Raw genomic sequence first — 18,550 nt, forward strand, 5'->3', positions numbered from 1 at the left:
ATCTTTCATTCTCTCATTGATTGATTGATTCAACAAATATCAATTAAGCAATGATTTTGTGCAGCATTCTGTGGGAAGACTGAGAGAGGTACAAAGTTTGTATAAAACACAGTCCTTACTCTCATGGAGTTTACATTTTAGTAGGGAGAGAAGTCAGACACAGATAACTATAACATATAATATTATTTGCTACATGAATAATAACATTGCAAAACAAGGTGCTATAGATTCAAAGAATCTTAAAATTTTAGAGTTGGATTTTGGAGTTACTTATCATCCCCCATGGTTTGCGTCATAACTGGTATAGGCATGTACATGTCATACATAATTAGGAATACATCTTATGATGTGCAGGTTCACTTCTAATTTTTCCTTTCCCCAAACTTGCTTACTGGGCCATAGCTATGACCATTTTGGAGGGTAAAATGGAAAAGACTGCAGGATCAGGGTAAAGTCATAGACCCAGGGAGGATAGGACAGGACTTGGGAACTGAACAGGGAATGGCAGAGGCATGTGCATTAGCATTAGGCTTCTGAGGTTGGGACATGTGGCACAAATTGAGAAGATAATTATAGAGTTTTAGTTCTGGAAGAGATATTAGAGTCTACTTCCCCCCTTTTAGGGGGTGAGGAAACTGAACACCAGAGAGGCTAAGTTATTTGCCCAAGGTCACACAGTTAATAAACACTTGAATGAGACTTGAAATAGAGTCTCCTGATTCAGAACTCAGTTTTTGTTCAACTAACTCTCACTGTCTTTCTGAAGTCCCTACTGTTCAGCTATAAAATAGAGTATAAATTTTAATTTAAAGCCCAAGAATTATGGTTTTTGTGGGTGTTGCTTTAGTCCAGGGTCCTTTTTATAGGAAAGAAATTAATTTGATCTTTGTTTTTAAAATATTTATTGACATCTCTTGGCTTTCTGTCACCTTAACTTTCATATTTATTCTTTTCCCATACCCTGGGAGGCATTCCTTGTAACAAATATTTTTTAAAATAAAGAGAGAAAAAAGTAGCTCAGGAAAATCAATGAACACATTAACACATAATTAAATCTGAGAGGACATGCAATATTCTTCACTCACAATCAGCAAAGAAGAGAGAGAGATGCATTTTTTCAGCTCTTCTTCAGTGAAGCTTAGTCATTATAATTACAAAAATTCAGTTTTATTGTTGCTGTTGTTGTTTTCCTTTCCATTTGCATTGTCATAGTCATTGTGAGTATTGTTTTCCTGTTTCTGCTTCCTTCATTTTGTACATCTTCTGATATGCATTTCAGTGGACATCATACTCATTATTTCTTAGATTACAGTAATATTCCATTATATGTATGTATAGGTATTCAGTCAGTTAGTCAATAAACATTTGTTATGCTCCTGCTATGTACCAGGACCTGTAAAAAATGGGATTTTAGTTCGGACGTGAAGGAAGCCAGGGAAGCCAGTAGGCAGAAATGAGGAGGGAGAGCATTCCAGGCACGTGGGACAATCAGAGAAAATGTCCAGAGCTGAGAAATAGAGTGTCTCGTTCAAACAACTGCAAAAAGAACAGTGTCACTGGATCAAAGAGTGTGGAGTAAAGTGGAAAAAGACTAGAAAAGTGGAGAAGGTGGGAAGGCTAAAGTAGTTTGTATTTGATCTTGGAGAGACAAGGAGCTATGGGAGTTTATTGGCTGGCGAAATGGGGAGGGAGAGTGTAACAAGGTCAGACCACAGCTTTAGGAAAATCACTTTGGCAGTGGAATGGAAAATAGATTGAAGTGGGGAGAAACTCAAGGCAGGCAAACCAATCAGTAGTCTATCGCAGCAATGAAGCAATGAGGGCCTACAACAGGAGAGGAGGCATATTCAAGAGATGTGGCAAAGTTGATATCAACAGGCATTATGGGGGATGAGAGATAATGAGGAGTCAAGGATGACACCTAGGTTGCAAAGCTAAGGGATTGGAAGGATGGTATTCCTTTTGATAATAATAGGAAAGTTTAGAAGGGCAGAGTGGTTAGGAGAAACACGAATTCAGTACTGGACATATTGAGTTTAAGATTGGTCATTCAATTTGAGAAAGGTTAGGGCAGAATAGATAGATATGAAATCATCAACACAGATATGGTAATTAAATCCACGGAAGCTGGTGAGATCACCAAGTGAATTAGTATAGAGGAAGAATAGAAGAGGGCCCAGGATAGAACCATGTAGGACACCTATGATAAGAGGCATGACTTGGATGAGGATCCAGAAAAGGAGACCAAGAAGGGTCTTGAACCTGAAGGTCAGAGCTGAATGGTCTGATAAAATGAAGAACCAGGAGAAAGAGGTGTTCCAAAAAACTAGAGAGTGGTGTAGCAAGGAGAAGGGAGTGAACAATAATGTCAAAGACCACAGTATTTTTTTATTTTGACTGTTAATACTCAGCTCATGTGTCCATTTTGAGAATACTGTGATGTAAAATGTTGATCTGAACCTGATTTCTGCTTTCCAATTTTTTCAGAGATGTTGTGAAATAAGAAGTTTTTCCTCAAGTAATTTAGGTTCTTTATTGAACACTTAATTATTGAGTTCAATTTCTGATTTTTTTTCAACTGATGTACTTTTCTCTTTTATATCTAATACCAAATAATTTTAATGATGGCTACTTTGCAATACAATATGAAGTCTAGAAGTGTTATTACCTCTTCATTCTTGTTTTTTAAAAAATTATGTTTAATATGATTGTATATGTATAGCCTCTATCAGATTGCTTGCTGTCTTGGGGAGGGGGGAGAAGGGAAGGGTCAGGAGAAAAAAATTTGGAACTCAAAATCTTATAAAAATGAATGTTGAAAACTATCTTTACATATAATTGGGAAAAAATGCTATTAAATGGAATAAAAAATTATTTTTCCTTTGAGATTCTAGACCTTTTGTTCCTCAAAGTGAATTTCATTATTAACATTTATATAGTACTTTCAGGTTTGCAAAGCACTTCATATACATATATACACATATATGTATATGTGTATATATATATGTATATATACACACACACACACACACGCACACATATATATATGTATACACACACACACACACACATGCACATGCACACACATAAATATTTCATTTAATCCTCACAGAAACCCTGTGAGGTTATCCACATTTTACAGATGAGGAAACTGAGGCTTGGAAAGGTTGTGACATTCAGACGTAACAACATACTACCTGTTACACAGACAGTAAATGTCTGAGGAAAGATGTGATCTTTCAAGTCAAGTCTTCCTGACTCCAAGTTTGAAACTCTATTCCTTCTACTGAGTGCTTATTATTTTATCCAACTCTGTAAAGTAGGTAGGTACATAAAGTAGGTATAAAATTATTCTGAGAAAAAGAATAATGTTGCCATGAAGGCAAACCATGTTACTGTCTAGTTCTTGACATTTTTTAGCTTTATGAACACACAGATGTGTTTTGTATTAAATATTTTGTTTAAATATTATATTTAATATATTTCTAAATCTATGAATTATTTTAGGTTGTAACATCATTTTTATTATATTGGCATGGCTTAACCATGGGCATTGAACATCTTTCCAACTGTTTAAGTGTTTATTTCTTCAAGGGTATTCAAGGGTTGAACAATCAATCTTCTGGTTTCAGTCCCCTAACCCCCATTCTCACAGGTAGATTGAGTTCCCTGAGGTTGGCTGGCTACTTCTCCCTTTGAGACTCTAGTGTCTAGTAGTATAGCTCATGAACCTTCATCAAGCTAATTGATTACCAGCCAGTCAGACTTATTTAGATTTTAGAAAAGGGCATTTACTGAGATGGTATAGTAAGAACAGTTGATACTGCTGCCAGCATTCAAATAGTGCACTGAACGGAAGAGCGCGAAATAAACTTGAGACATGGGCCAGGCAGAGCAGCATTACTGACTCAGTTTATTCATCTGAGGGTACAGGATATACAGAGAAAATCTAGCCTAACTTCAAAGAGTCCTCCCTGTGAGATACTCCCCAAAACATCTGCTGAGGACGTGACAACATACATTTCCTCGTTATCAGGGTTCCTAGATTGGGTCGTATTTTCCAAGGTTTTCCCAGGTGCCTTGGTGCCACCTGCATAGAGGAGTGAATGTGTAAATCTAAGGTTCAAAGAGTGAGAAGGAATGTCTCAGGAGCCTCCCTTGCAGGGGGAGATTTGGAGAGCCCTGCTTCCTAAATGATTGAGTCCTGTGGGTTAAGTCTAGGCAAGAGTCAAACTCTGTCCTGGATCTTAAACCCAGATTGGACTCTTAGAGCCGGCCCTCAACATTGGTACAAAAAATTGTCAAAAGTCTGTAACACTTCCCTTTGCACATACAAAGGTCTCTGTGAACCTTAGAAAATATATGTGGTTAAGGAATCCTGATTATTGGATGTCTTATTCTCCCTTCATGGAAGCATCATGAAGTTCCCCCCTTTGGCAGGTCTCTGCTGGACTCCCAAGGTCGGTGACCTTACAGAGTTTGGGGCTTGGAGGAGGAGACAGAAATTCTCTTTCCCTCCTCCTTCCCAAGTGATTTTTTTTTTTTGATCAGGAGTTTAGCTGAAGTGCTTTACTAGGCTGGTCTTTATTGGAATGATGGATTCTAAACTGGCTTGCTTTTTTATGCAGAAGCCATTTTCTCAGTGGAATCATTTGTTTTCGTTTAGTTCATACCTACTTGACAGCTTTGATTCATTGACTGAATCTGTACTTCCATCAAAGAAGTAATTTTACCTGATAATGACATCAGAAATTATAATCTTTGTAAGTTATATTAATTAGGATTGGAGGGTATGGGATATACATCTGTCTTAAGTATGTCTTGGTAGAGCAACTACCAGGTACTTTATATATTCTGTAGTCATTTTGAATGGATCTTTCCTTTCTATTATGTCATCCTAGATTTTGTTCTTGCTATTTAGAAATGATGATGATTTTTGTGGTGTTACTTTATTTTTCCTTCCATTTTACTGATATTATTAATAGAATCAATTCATTTTCTTCTAGGTGCTCTGAAATTTCTAAATAAATTTTCGTATTATTAAGTGGGAATAGCTTTTCTTCACTTAGCCCATATCTATGCTTTTAATTTTTTTTTCTCTAGTGAGTGCTAGAATATTTAGAACTATGTCAAATTATGAGGAAAGGGAACCTCTTGCTATATCCCTATATTTATTGGGAAAGCATCTAATGTTTCCCTACAGCAAATAATAATGTTCAGTCTTGCTGGATATTATTCTTGATTATAAGCCTTTTTTTGTTCTTGCTTTTTGATATATTTTATTTGAAGATTTCCTTTCCTTTCTCCTGTAGTTACAGCATAGTCTTATATAATCCTGATTGTGGTTCCTTGTATTTAAACTCTTTCTTTCAGGATTTCGCAGTATTTTTTCATTAACCTGGGAGTTCTGTATTTGGGCTATAGCATTTCTGCTCCCCCCTGTCACTCCCCCCAGGATTTTTTTCCAGACATCTACTTGCGGATTCTTTTGTAATATCTAATTGTTATAGAATTATATGACCTGGGCTCATAGGAATTCTGCACTTGGAAGTATAGTTATAAAACGGCTTGTTCTTATGCCACCAATTAGAAAGCAAAATTCTCTAATAACGGGTTAAAGATTAAGCTCTCAGCCCTGCACTAAGAAAGGTCACAACCTCCTGCATGGTTCCCATTGCCCTCATGCTGCAGAAAAAAAAAGGGGGGGGACAATGAACACAAGGATGGATAACTACAGGTGTTTATAAGAAATATTATTAATTTTTTTTTTTTGCTTTTTAGTGAGGCAAACAGGGTTAAGTGACTTGCCTGCCAGAGTCACATAGCTAGTAAGTATCAAGTGTCTGAGGCTGGATTTGAACTCAGGTTCTCCTGACTCCAAGGCTGGAGCTCCATCCACTGTGCCACCGAGCTGCCCCTATTAAATGCATTTGTAACAGAATTTTTTAAAACACAAAAGTGAAAGTAAGGCTGGAGTTGGGTAGAGCCTACCTTTTCTACATAGCTGCTTTTTTTTTCTTCTTCTTAGCATTCTTGTTTCTGGAGTAAGCACCAACAATTAAAAAAAAACCAGTCACACACCTCTCCAATTGTCCATTTAGGGGTCATCTCTCATAGTCCTGAAGAGGAAAAAATACATACATAGCAGAAACTATCTGCTGCTATGATTGTAGGCTGCTGCCATTGGATAACAACCACTTTTCACTTCTCTTTTCCTCATTCTCAAGGAACTGGTTCTTAAAACTTACAAATAGTGAAATAAATGAGTTAATAGCTAACTTGATTTATAAAAAGAAAGAAAAACCAAATTACCAGTGTCAAAAAATATAAATGGTAAATTCACAGCCAGTAAGAAAAAATAAATTACTAAGAGCTATTTTGCCCAACTATATGCCAATAAAAGTGACAATCTAAATGAAATAGTTGAATATTTACCAAAAATCAATTGCTCAGATTAACAACAGGAAATAAAATACATAGATAACCCTATCTTAGAAAAACAAATTGAAGTGACCATAAATAAATAAACTACTCCCCTCCCCTCCAAAAGCTCCCCCCCTCCGGACCAGATGGATTTATAAGAAAATTCTACCAAACATTTAAAGAACAATCAATTGTGATACCCCATAAATTGTTTGAAAAGATAGGTAAAGAAGAGGTCTGACCAAATTCCTCCTATGATACAAATAAGATATTATTTAACACCTAAATCATAGAAAGTCAAAACAGAGGCAGAAAACTGTAGACCAGGGGTGGGGAATAAGGGGATTTGTTCTGTCAAGTTTGGGGTTAAAAGGCCACACTTGAGAACCTAGAGGGCCACATGTGGCCTCGAGGCCGCAGGTTCGCCACCCCTGCTATTTACCAATATCTCTAGTGAATATGGATGAAAACTTTTAAATAAAATATTAGCAAGGAGGCAAATCACAAAGAATATATAGTATGACCAGGCTGGATTTATATCAAGAATGCCAAGCTAATTCCATATTAGGAAAACTATAAATATAATTGACCATATTAATTACAAAAACAATAAAAATAATATTTTTGATACATGTAGAAAAAGCTTTTGAAAACTACAGTGCTCATTCCTGTTAAAAAAAACACACCAGAAAACATAGAAATAAATAGAGCTTTCCTTAGAATAATAAGTAAAAATAAGAGCCAACATCAGTGATATGGAAAAGCTAGAAGCATTTTCTAGTAAGATCAAGGTAAAGGTGTCCATTATCACCATTACTATTTAACATAGTGCTAGAAATACTAACTATAGTATTAAGACAAGAAAGAGAAATTGAAAGAATAAGCATAGACAAAAAGGAAACAAAATTATCACTTTTTGCATATGATGGTTTACCCTAGAACCCTAGAGAGTCATCTAAAAAATCAATTGAAACAACTTCAGCAAAGTTGTAAGATATAAAATAAACCTACACAGATCATCAGCATTTCTGTATATTACCAATAAAATCCAGCAGGAAAAGACTGAAAAAGAAATTCCATTTAAATCAGCTATAAAAAAATATAAAACTATTTGGGAGAATATCTGCCAAGATGTACATAACAACCATATGACACTCTTTACATAAAGACAGATCTAAATAATTGGAGAAGTATTAATTGTTCATAGGTGGCCAGGCCAATATAATAAAGTATATAATATATATAATAAATATATAATATAAAGATAGTATTAAAATATAATAAAAATGACAGTACTACCTAAATTAATTTACTTATTCAGTGTCAGACCAATCAAGCTACCAAAGTCTTACTAGAGCTAGGAAAACTACCAAAGACTTACTAGAGCTAGCAAAAAAATTCAAATAGAGAAACGAAAGGTCAAGACTATCAAGAGAATTAATGAAAACAAATAGGATGGAAGGAGGATTAGGAGTACTAGATCTCAAACCATGCCACAAAGTCATACTCATCAAAACAGTTTGGCACTGGGTAAGACATAGAGAGGCTGATCAGTGAAACAGATCAGGTAAACAATATAAATAAACTAATGAGCACTGTAGCCTAGTGTTTGACAAACACAAAGATCCAAGCTATTGGGACAAGAGAACACTTTTTGACACAAGCTGTTGGGAAAACAGGAGTAGTCTGGTAGAAACTAATTATAAACCAATATCTCACTGTATATAAAAATAAGCTCTAAATGGGTACATGATTTAGATATAAAGTATAATATCATAAATAAATTCAAGGAGTGTAGAAGAAATATCTGTCAGATCTATGAGTAGGGGAAAAGTTTATGACCAAATAAGAGACAGGTTCACAGTAGGTAAAATGGACAACTTTGATTACATAAAATTAAAAATATTTTGCATTACAAAACAAATACAGCTAAAATTAGAGGAAAAGCAGGGAAATTGAGGGAAAAATCTTTGTAGCAAGTTTCTCTGGTAAAGGTCTCATTTCTAAGATATATTGGGAACTGATTCAAATGTATAAGAATAAGAGCCATTTCCCAGTTGATACACAGTCAAAAGACATGAATAGACAGTTTTCAGAAGAAGAAATCAAGCTATCAATAGCCATATGAAAAGATGCTCTAAATTGTTAATAACTGGGTAAAAGCAAATTAAAACAACTCTGAGGTACCACCTCAGTCCTCTCTTATTGGTAAGATGACAGAAAAAGGAAAGTGAAAAATGCTTGAGGGTCTGTGGGAAAAAATACATTAAAATTCATGCTGGGGGAGCTGTGAATTGGTCCAGCCATTCTGGAAAGCAATTTGGAATTATGCCCCAAAAGCCATAAAATGTGCATACCCTTTGACCAAATAATACCACCCACAGTAAGACTGAAGAAAGAGGATGGGTTTTATGCACAAAAATATTTATAATAGCTCTTTTTTTTGTGGTGGCAAAGAATTAGAAACTGAGGAGGTGCCCATCAATTAAGGAACGGCTGAACAAATTATGGTATATAAATGATCAAATTCTAAGTGATTGAATTCTATTGTGTTGTAAGAAATGATGAAGGAGATGGTTTCAGAGAAACTTGGGAAGATCTGTATGAACTGATACAATGTGAAGTGAGTAGAACCAGGATAAGCCACTTTGGAAGACTTAAGAACTGTGATCAACACAATCATCAACTACACTTACAGAAAACTCATGATGAAACATATTATCCACCTCCAGATAGAGAAGTAAAAGACTAAAGTTGCAGACTGAGTAACTTTTTTTTTTTTTTTTGCGGCATGGCTAATGTGGGAATTCATTTTGTTTGACTAACATGTTTGTAATAGGTTTTGTTTTTCTTGCTTTCTCAATGGGGATAGGGAGAAGTAAGAGGGAGAATTCAGAGATGAAAATAAAATAAAATTGAATTAAACAAACCAGTAACGTACCATTAGAAGACTGGCACTTGAGTCCTTTTGTCATCTCCATGTTGCTATTTGGCTTGTATTACATCATGCAGCCCTTCATCAGCCATCTGTTTTCTTCAGCAGTCATCATGGACAACTGAGGCAAAGAAAGTTGGTTCATGGAAGTGAGATTCATGTATGCTACTGGCATGCAGTTTGGTGAAAGTCCTAGACTTCCCAATCTATCAGAACCAGAAAACAAAATGAAAATAGAAGCTAGTTAGGAATGTGTAGGAGAGTGCCACAAGAAAGCATTAGGACAATGTACTGTGGATGTACTATGTGAACTGTCAGTCACATGAGCATAAATTACCAGAAAAAATTCAGGTAGGAAAAAGTTACTGGATTTTGATTTGTGAAATTTCCCCTTCCACCAATGTGAGATGGTAGAAGCCTTTAATAAAAATGGTGACTTTACACAATCAGTAAACAATTATTTATTAAAAGCCAGTTCTTGTGCTAAGCAAAGTGGGTACAGCAATGGGGAATCAAACTTGAAAACACATTGGGGCTTTCACCTGTTCAAAATGTTAAGGAAAAACTTTGATCACATGCAACAGACAACAAATGTTGATGTACATTGAGTGATGTACATTGTTCAGGGTATACACTACTTGGGTCATGTTTTCTACTTTCTGTTATAAGTTATTTATTCATCTACTTTTTTTCCTTAAGAGATCCAATTTCAGTTTTTACCTCTCGCTTCATTTCTTCCACCCATTTTTAGACCACCCTGTAGTCTAGCTATTTTTTTTCCTGAGATTATACTTGTACTGATTGGAGAGTTATTATCTTTTGGGTTGCATTCTTGGGCCATAGAGTGTTTCTTCATTGCATTAGGCATTTTCTTCAGTTCACTTATGTCTCCAAACTCAGCTCCTAAATTGGACTTTGTTCCAGGCCAGGCTCTACACTTTCCTGTACTTTTGAATGGAATGACTAGGTCTTGGTTCTGTCCCTACTGCAGTCTCAATGATGGTACCATTGCCCTGCTATGGTTATGGATAGGGCCTAGTTCTAACCTTTTTCTTCTGCCATGAGCTTCTGCTTCTCTTTCCTGCTGGCTCATTGATGGTGCTGACCTCAGCCTCATCTCCCGTCTCGTTTCCTTTGAGGACCAGCTTTGCTGTCTGATGTGATCTTCTCAGGCCCCAAATGGATAATGAAGATTGTGCTAGCTTTAGTCCTCCTAGAGGACACTGAGGCACATTACTTCCTCTTGCCCCTTCTTTAGGTTCTTGGTCCCACTTACCGGGAGTTGGCTCTTGCTCCTGGCATAGTACTGCCAGGATAGCAGAAATCAAATTGACTTTAAACCTCCTGGAGAATCCTGAAGCATCACCTAGCTGAGTGCTTCTGCTGTCTCTGTCTCTTAGGGTAGTACCCCAGTGGTAGTTGGCTTTGTCCCTTGTTTTGGACTCCAACCGTATGTTAGAGATCACACATGCTTCAAACTACTTGAAGGTTCCCTAGATATGGGTTGCCTGAGCACCTCTGCCCTGCCTCTCTCTTCTTACATAATCATCCACCAGTAGCTGACTTTATACCACTCTACATCTCTACCGAGCCAGGACTGAGATCCTCTGGTTTCTGGTCAAGTCTACCAGAATTCTTTCTGGCTTCTGGCTCCCCTACTGCACCTCTGACCAGAGTACCAGAAGGTTTCTGCATCTTTGTTTGTGTAGTCCTACCATACCCACTAACTATTTCTTGTCCTAAATCTCTAATTCCCTTTGTGGCTTAATTCCTTGAGAAGACTATCTACAATATATGCCTTCATTGCCTCTCCTCTCACTCTCTTCTCAACTCCTTACAATCTGGCTTCTGATATCGTGATTTGACCAAAACTGCTTTCTCCAAAGGTACCAATAAAGTCCTACTTGCCAAATCCAATGCCTTTTCTCAATTCTTATTCTTCTTGACCTCTCTGTTGCCTTTGACACTGTCAGTTACCCTTGATACTCTCTCCTGCTTTTCCTCCTCCTATTTGACTGCTCCTCATTTTCCTTAGCTGGATCCTCATCTAGGTCACACCCACTAACCACAGATGTCCCACAGGGGCTCTGTCCTGGTTCCTCTTCTCTTCTTCCTCTGTACTACACTCCCATGGATTCAATTATCATCACTATGCTGATGATTCTTATCCAGCCCCAACCTCTCTGCTGATCTCCTGCTACCTTTCAGATATCTCAAACTGGAAGTCCAGTAGACATCTTGAACTCAACATGTCCAGAATTGAACTCATTATCTTTCCCTATTATTGTTTGAGGTACCACCATCTTCCCAGTAACCCAGGCTTGATACTTAGGTGTCATCTTTGACTCTTCATTATCACTCATGCCACTTCCCCCTCCCCCACGCACACACAAAATTTGCTGCCAAAGCCTATTGATTTCACCTTTGCAACATCTCTCAATTATTCCTTCTCTCCTCTGGTACTGTCACCACCCTTATGAAGGCCCTTATTACCACATTTGGACTCTTACAAAGGCCTGCTGATTGGTTTGTCTGCCACAAGTCTTTATTCCTATTCCACCAAACATAATTTTCCTAATGGGCCAGTCCAACCACCCAGTGGTTACCAATCACTTTCAGTATCAAATTAAAAATACTCTGGTATTCAAAGCCTTTCACAACTTATACCTTTCAAGTCTTCCTACACTTTAACATCCCTCCAACAGCACCCCCCCCCATTAATCTTTCATCCAGTAACACTATCCTGACTGTTCCACAAATAAGACACAAGATACTCCATCTGTGGACTCTGGAGCATTTTCACTGGCTGTCCCCCCATGCATGGAATGCTCTTCCTTCTCATTTCTGCCTCCTGGCTGCTCTGGCTTCTATCAGTTCTCAACTAAAATCTCACCTTCTATAGGAAGCTTTTCACAATCTTTATTAATTCCCTCTTAATACCTCCCTTTTGTTAATTATTTCCTATGTACCCTGTGTATAGCTCATTTGCACATATTTGTTTGCATATTATCTCCCCATTAGACTGTGAACTCCCTGACAGCAGAGATTATCTTTTGTCTTTTTTGTATCCCCCTGTTGGGGGACAGCACAGCACATATAGTAGGTACTTTGCCATTGCTGTTTGACTCTTCATGATCCCATTTCAGGTTTTCTTAGCAAAGACAGGAATGATTTGCCATTTCCTTCTCTGGCTCATTTTACAGGTGAGGAAACTGAAGGAAACAGGGTTAAGTGACTTGCCCAGCGTCACATAGCTAGTGTCTGTGACTAGATTTGAACTCACAAAGATGAGTCTTTCTGATTCCAGACCTGGAATTCTATCCACTGTGATACCCAGCTGCCTAATGGTAAGCACTTAATAAATACTTATTGACTTACTGACTGACTGGAGGAGATTCATGGTGTTCCCCTTCAGTTTTATTACACCATTGTTTCATCTAGCTCTCTTTTTCATATTTATTAGGGTGTTTTCACAAGGGGTGGGCTGGGCTGGAATCTTTCACATCACTATCTTTGCTGAAAGTCCTTCCTAACTCTTAGAAATATCAGTTTACAAAAGAAATGATATTGGATGGAAGTAGCCTTGGATGTTAGGAGTTAATCTGTGCCCCAGATCATGTGGCATAGGCTCTTCCTCTGTCTTCACGATGATCAATATCTATCACCAAGGTCAGTCATTCTAATCACAGCTCTGTAGTTCCCTCTTCCCGCCCCAACCCCCCCCCCCATTCTGGGTATTAACAGCTTCTAGGAATTCAAACCACTTATCTTAGGATGCAGGCCTAAAAGGGATCTGAAATGAATCAGAATCTGATCACAGGTTACAAAAAATGTTTACTGTCTTAGAAGAGCTTGCTGGCAGAGCAGAGAGATCTCTCAGCTGCTTAAAAGGGAATGGAAAAAGGGTGAGGTATTTAGGTTTCCAGGCAGGGAGTCGGGGTTTAGGGGGAAGATGTCTGTAGACACAATAAGCCAGGGAGCAGGATTTTTGGAAAGTCCAGAATCTGCAACTGCTGCTCAAGGTTGTTTCTGAGCCTGTGGTTTCTAATAGCTGTAGGCTGTTGCCAGCAATCAAATAGTGCACTGAATGGGAGGGCATGAAATAATGAAAGACGTGGGCCAGGTGGATCAGTAAAGACTGACTCAGTTTATTCCTCTGAGGGTACAGGATATGTAGAAAAAATCTAGCCTAACTTCAAAGAGTCCTCCCTGTGAGACACTCCCCAAAACATCTGCTGAGGACGTGACAACATACATTTCCTCATTATCAGGGTTCCTAGACTGGGTTATATTTTCCAAGGTTTTCCCAGGCGCCTTGGCACCACCTGCATAGAGGAGTAGTATGTAAATCTAAGGTTCAAAGAGTGAGAAGGAATGTCTCAGAAAACCTCCCTTGCAGGGGGAGATTTGGAGAACCCTGCTTTCTAAATAATTGAGCCCTGTGGGTTAAGATTGGGCAAGAGTCAAATTCTGTCCTGGATCTTAAACCCAGATCGGACTCTTTAGAGCAGGCCCTCAACAGTAGGCATCTCCAATTTTAGCTAGAGTTCACTTGCAAAGGATCACTGGTATGCAGCTCTGAGACTCAGAAATCTTTCTAATTGGCTGGTTGTGTAACCCCATTGTCTTGCTCCCCTGTAAAGAATGGAAGTTCTAATATATCCAATAGGTTAGTATAGTCATTACAAAGCCCACATTCACATAGTGTAAAGGGACACCACTCTTTCAGAGAAGGTAGCCTCTCAATGGACAAACTCTCCCCAGATTAAACTTACCATAAAGTCCTTATCTCCCACAGTAGGCTCAGTGGGATCCTTGGCTCCCCAGCAGGAATATTTTTCATCAGTACCCTACCCTTCCCCTCAGGGATGAGATATGCCCTCTAATGTCTTAGTCTTAATCCTTCCCCCACCATCTCCATCTTCTATAGGTCCAGGTTTCCCTTTATGATAGATCACAGGAATTTTACTTTACTAATGAGCCATGAACTTGATAAGACATGTCCTCTATTCTGCCATTCTCTTCCATGGCAGAAATGATTCCCTTATTGGGACTCAGAAAATCTTGTCCATGGTGCATTAGTTCAACTTGCACCTTTACTTGCCCTGAGTCTTAAAGATCCCCTGAGATTTTTGTCTTCTTACAGTGTTTTTCATACTTTCGTGATTGCTTTTTTTCCCCTTTTACTTCATAGATCAATCATTTTAATTCCATAAAACAATCACCTGTAAACATAGGATAACTCATCTCATTATTTAGTCTTTTCTAGATAATTGTACTTATTTACCTTGTGCGTGCATCCTTGGGAACTGTAAATCAAATAATCTGCTCACCTCTATTTGTTTTCTTTCAAAGGAATGCCTCAATTTCCTCTTTTTTGTTAGATTTCCTCAGAATTGTAGAGTATGTAATTCTGGTTTGAAGGTTGAGGTCCACTGCTTTTTGTAATCTACTATTCCACTTTCCTCTCCAACTTCCCATAATGGTAAAATAATCCTGTGTTATTTGAACTGCCTTTCCTTTGTCGTTTAAGGTCTTTTTTCCTGGTTGCTTGCAATATTGTGTTATCATTAAAATGATACATTTTAACTACTACAAATCTTGGGATTTGAAATGTGGAGTCTATTTCCAGTGGTCATCTGCAGATTTTCTTAATAAAGCTTTGTTTCATGTATTCAGAAGTTTTGTATGGTTTTTTTCTTTTGGTATTATTTCCACTTTAGAGAATGCAGGGACTTTTTGATTGCCATATAGACCATGGATAATGTTATTTATGGGTTTTTTTTAAAGTCTGCAGGGTTCCATTTCTATTTGAGTTTGACACCACTGCCATGGAGGGCAGAAGAAACCATTGTCTATTACTTTCTGTTACCTGGAATGCCCTCCTGCTCTTTTCTCCATTTATCCATGTCTTATCCATCCTTTGAGGCCTAGTTCAGATTTTATCTCCATGCCTATCTCCCCTATGAAAACTTTCCAGGACTTTCTCATCCCACAGAGATCACTTTGTCCTTTTCGTTGCTGGAGTACTTTCTACTATCTGTTCCACTCATTCACAACAAGCATATACTGATTTATATTATTGTTTATATTGTTACATGTGGGCTTTATCTCTCAAATAAGAGTAAAAAGGTCATTTAGAGGAAGATGTTATCTCTAATTCTTTGTGTCCTTATAAGAGCCTAGCTGTGTTGGGGATAAATTTTTTTTTAAACTATCTAGATCTGTGACTTTATTGGTATAAGGAACTTGCTGTGAGGAAACTCACCCTATCAATTCAGTTTGGCAACTTAAAGAGCCAGTAAATATCAGAAGCAAGACTTCAATTTCTGCCTCTAGTCATATCCACCATTTATATCTATAAATCTATATCTGTAGATACATACTAAGTACACTATATTCCAATTACAACTACTAAATGTCTGAGCTGGATTTGAATTTAGTTCTTCCTGATTCCAGGGCCAGCACTCTATCCACTGTGCGACCTACCTACTGCAAAAGGTACTGGAGTGGTTTGCCATTTCCTTCTCCAGCTCATTTTGCTGATGAGGAAACGGGGGCAAACAGGGTTAAGTGACTTACCCAGGGTCACACAGCTGGTAAGTCTCTGAGGCCAGATTTGAACTCAAGAAGATGAGTCTTCCTGACACTCTATTCACTGTGCCACCTATTTTCCCTAATATATATTATATAGTTATACTATAAAACATATTACTATTTATGTTATATTATATATGTATATATTACTATTTATAAATATATACACACAAATATATAACATATGATATGTGATATGTACACACATATAGTATATATCACTGATTATTTTATAATTTGTATTATAAAATATAATCAATGATATGTACTATACGTGTATATATCATGTCATATGTGCCATATATTTGTGTATACATACTTATAAATAGTAAAATATATAATACTATATAAATATGAAGTTATATTACTATATAAATATACAGTTACATATTACACATAATAATACTGTAGGAAGAGGGGAATAGAATTGAGATTACCAAATAAAAGAAGCCTATTCATAGCATCATAATTAGAACTGAAAGAGTCCTAATCATCTAATCCAAGTCCCTAATTTTAAAAGTTTAGAAACAGGCCCAGAGAGGCTAAGTGACTTGCTTAAAGTCACACTGGTAATAAGTAGCAGAGCCAGTATTCAAACTCAGGTCCTTTATCTCTAACCCACTGCTCTTTCAGTTGCTGAAAGAATGAGTCATTTCAACATGCTTTTGTGTGTACCACAATGTTGAATGGTAACATACTAGATTTAGGATGAAGTGAAATATAGAGATACATTTTTTCTTTGTAAGGATTTGAACTAGAGAGTCCATTGGATTTCTTCCAATTCCAAATCTTAGGATTCTATGGAAATTTTCTGGGACCAAATATACTTGTGGTTATACAGCATCTTGTATGGGAACTTCTGAGGATGCCCCCAACAGACCAGCACCAGTTGGTGTTTGATTTGACTCAATAATCCCTTTTCCTTTTTTTTTTTTCTTTCAGTGTGGGACATAAACACTGGGAGATGCCTAAAGACTTTCAAACATAAGGATCCTGTCATGACAGCAAAGATTAGTAGTACCTACATTGTGAGTGGCTGTGAGCAAGGCCTGGTGAAAGTGTGGCATTTAGCATCAGCCACACTTGTTAAGGTAATATGTGCCTGACTGGGACTATGGAGGAAATGGAAATGAAGCACAGGGAGGGTCTGGGTGAGGCTAGGGCCAAAGTAATCCAGGTTTTTTTTTTCTCACTTTCTTCTCACATTCGTCACAGAACTCCATTTGTACAGTACTGAGACCATTTTTCCTTCTCTGTCTAGAAATGCCATTTCTACAGGATACAAGGGCAGACCAAATTAAACTCTGTGGCTCCCCCTATTTTCATGAATAATTCAATGTAGATGAAGTCTACTTATTACAAATGTTTGGGGCAACTTTGCTGAAAAGTCACAAAAGGCAGCCTATGAGGAAGGAAGGTAAACTCACCCCATTTGGTTTGCTGAAGTCATAGAAGAATTAAGGTTCATAGGATAATTGTATTTATAATACAAGAACTTCAGCCCTGCCCCTTATCCCCTTTTAAAATTGGTAGAGCTCCCTCTGAGGATGGAGCAAAACTCAAATAATTACCCCTTATTTGTAATATCCAGTGGCCTAGTGAGGAGAAGAGGTAGGCAGCTTTAAATTTAAAGCAATGAAAAATGTAGTGTTTGCCAAGAATGAAATTGAACATTATAATAACCAATATTGGCCTTGGAGAAAAAAGAAGAAAATGCATATCTCTTCCATCTTTAGAGATGTGGTGGTTCATGGGTGTGAAACATTACATATACTGTCAGACTAGGTGGGTATTGGTTAATTTTACCAAACGGCTTTTCCCCACTATTTCATTTTTATTCTTTATTATAAGGAAGCTTCTCTGGATAGAGAAGTGGGAAGATATATTTGGAAATGAAGGTGATAAAGTAAAAGATTATTCATTTTTTAAATGTAGTGAAAACAAAGGTGATCCTAATCATCCATTGCCACTAGGGTACTTTGGTAGATGGAGGTCTATGGGCTGGAAGGACTGTTTTTTGTCTTTGCATTCCTAGGATAAATGCTAAAGCACAGTGCCTGAAACAGAGTAGGTCATTAATATATACTTGCTCACTTACTTGATTTAATCTCTGTGGGCACCATTGCAGATTCCAGCCTTTTTGACTTTTGCCTATGTTTTCCTACAAATCCTCTGCAGAGGATTTACTCACTATATAAGAGGCCATCCTCTTGTTCTTTCAGTATCTTAGGAGTGCTAGTGTTTGGGCTCTGTTGAATCTTCTTTCCTTAACTCTTGAGTGTCAGATTGGGGTGAAGGGGGGAGGGGTGAGAGGTTCTTGTGACCAGCACTTGTGTTTGTGAGACAACTGACAGGTTTAGTGGCTATTTAGTACAGGTAGCCTTATTGTTCCATATGAACAGTAAACCTCTGATCCTGATCTTATATACCATGTTCTAATAAATTGAACTGTTATTATATAATAAATATAATCTGTTGCAATCAGATTGGACTTCCTCCTATTGAACAGGTCCAGGATGGTACAAAATGAAAGGCCACAGAAAATATATTAGAAAGGTCCATGGACTTGGAATAAGAAGACCTGGGTTTAAGTTC

At 37.5% G+C, this 18,550-nt stretch overlaps 1 protein-coding gene and 1 long non-coding RNA gene across 4 annotated transcripts in view; one reads left to right on the forward strand and one right to left on the reverse strand.

Moving 5' to 3' along the window:
• Positions 1–18,550, reverse strand: part of LOC110194357 (uncharacterized) — a 176,241-nt gene that overhangs the window by 117,616 nt on the left and 40,075 nt on the right. For 2 of the 3 annotated variants that reach the window (XR_013487137.1, XR_013487138.1), the window contains exon 3: positions 9,365–9,564. This is a non-coding gene — a long non-coding RNA (uncharacterized LOC110194357). Of the gene's footprint in view, positions 1–5,451; positions 6,120–9,364; positions 9,565–18,550 lie in introns of those variants that run through there. The other variant, XR_013487136.1, reaches the window with a different exon arrangement.
• The window catches only part of FBXW10B (F-box and WD repeat domain containing 10B), a 91,734-nt gene that overhangs the window by 40,001 nt on the left and 33,183 nt on the right, over positions 1–18,550 (forward strand). Inside the window, exon 9 of the mRNA XM_020966600.2 lies at positions 16,898–17,046. Within this exon, the coding sequence (XP_020822259.1) occupies positions 16,898–17,046 (149 nt within the window). The remainder of the gene's footprint in view (positions 1–16,897; positions 17,047–18,550) is intronic.

This window comes from Phascolarctos cinereus, unplaced genomic scaffold (genome assembly GCF_003287225.1).
Source record: "Phascolarctos cinereus isolate Bilbo 61053 unplaced genomic scaffold, phaCin_HiC Scaffold_5;HRSCAF=322, whole genome shotgun sequence".
NCBI lineage: Eukaryota > Metazoa > Chordata > Mammalia > Diprotodontia > Phascolarctidae > Phascolarctos > Phascolarctos cinereus.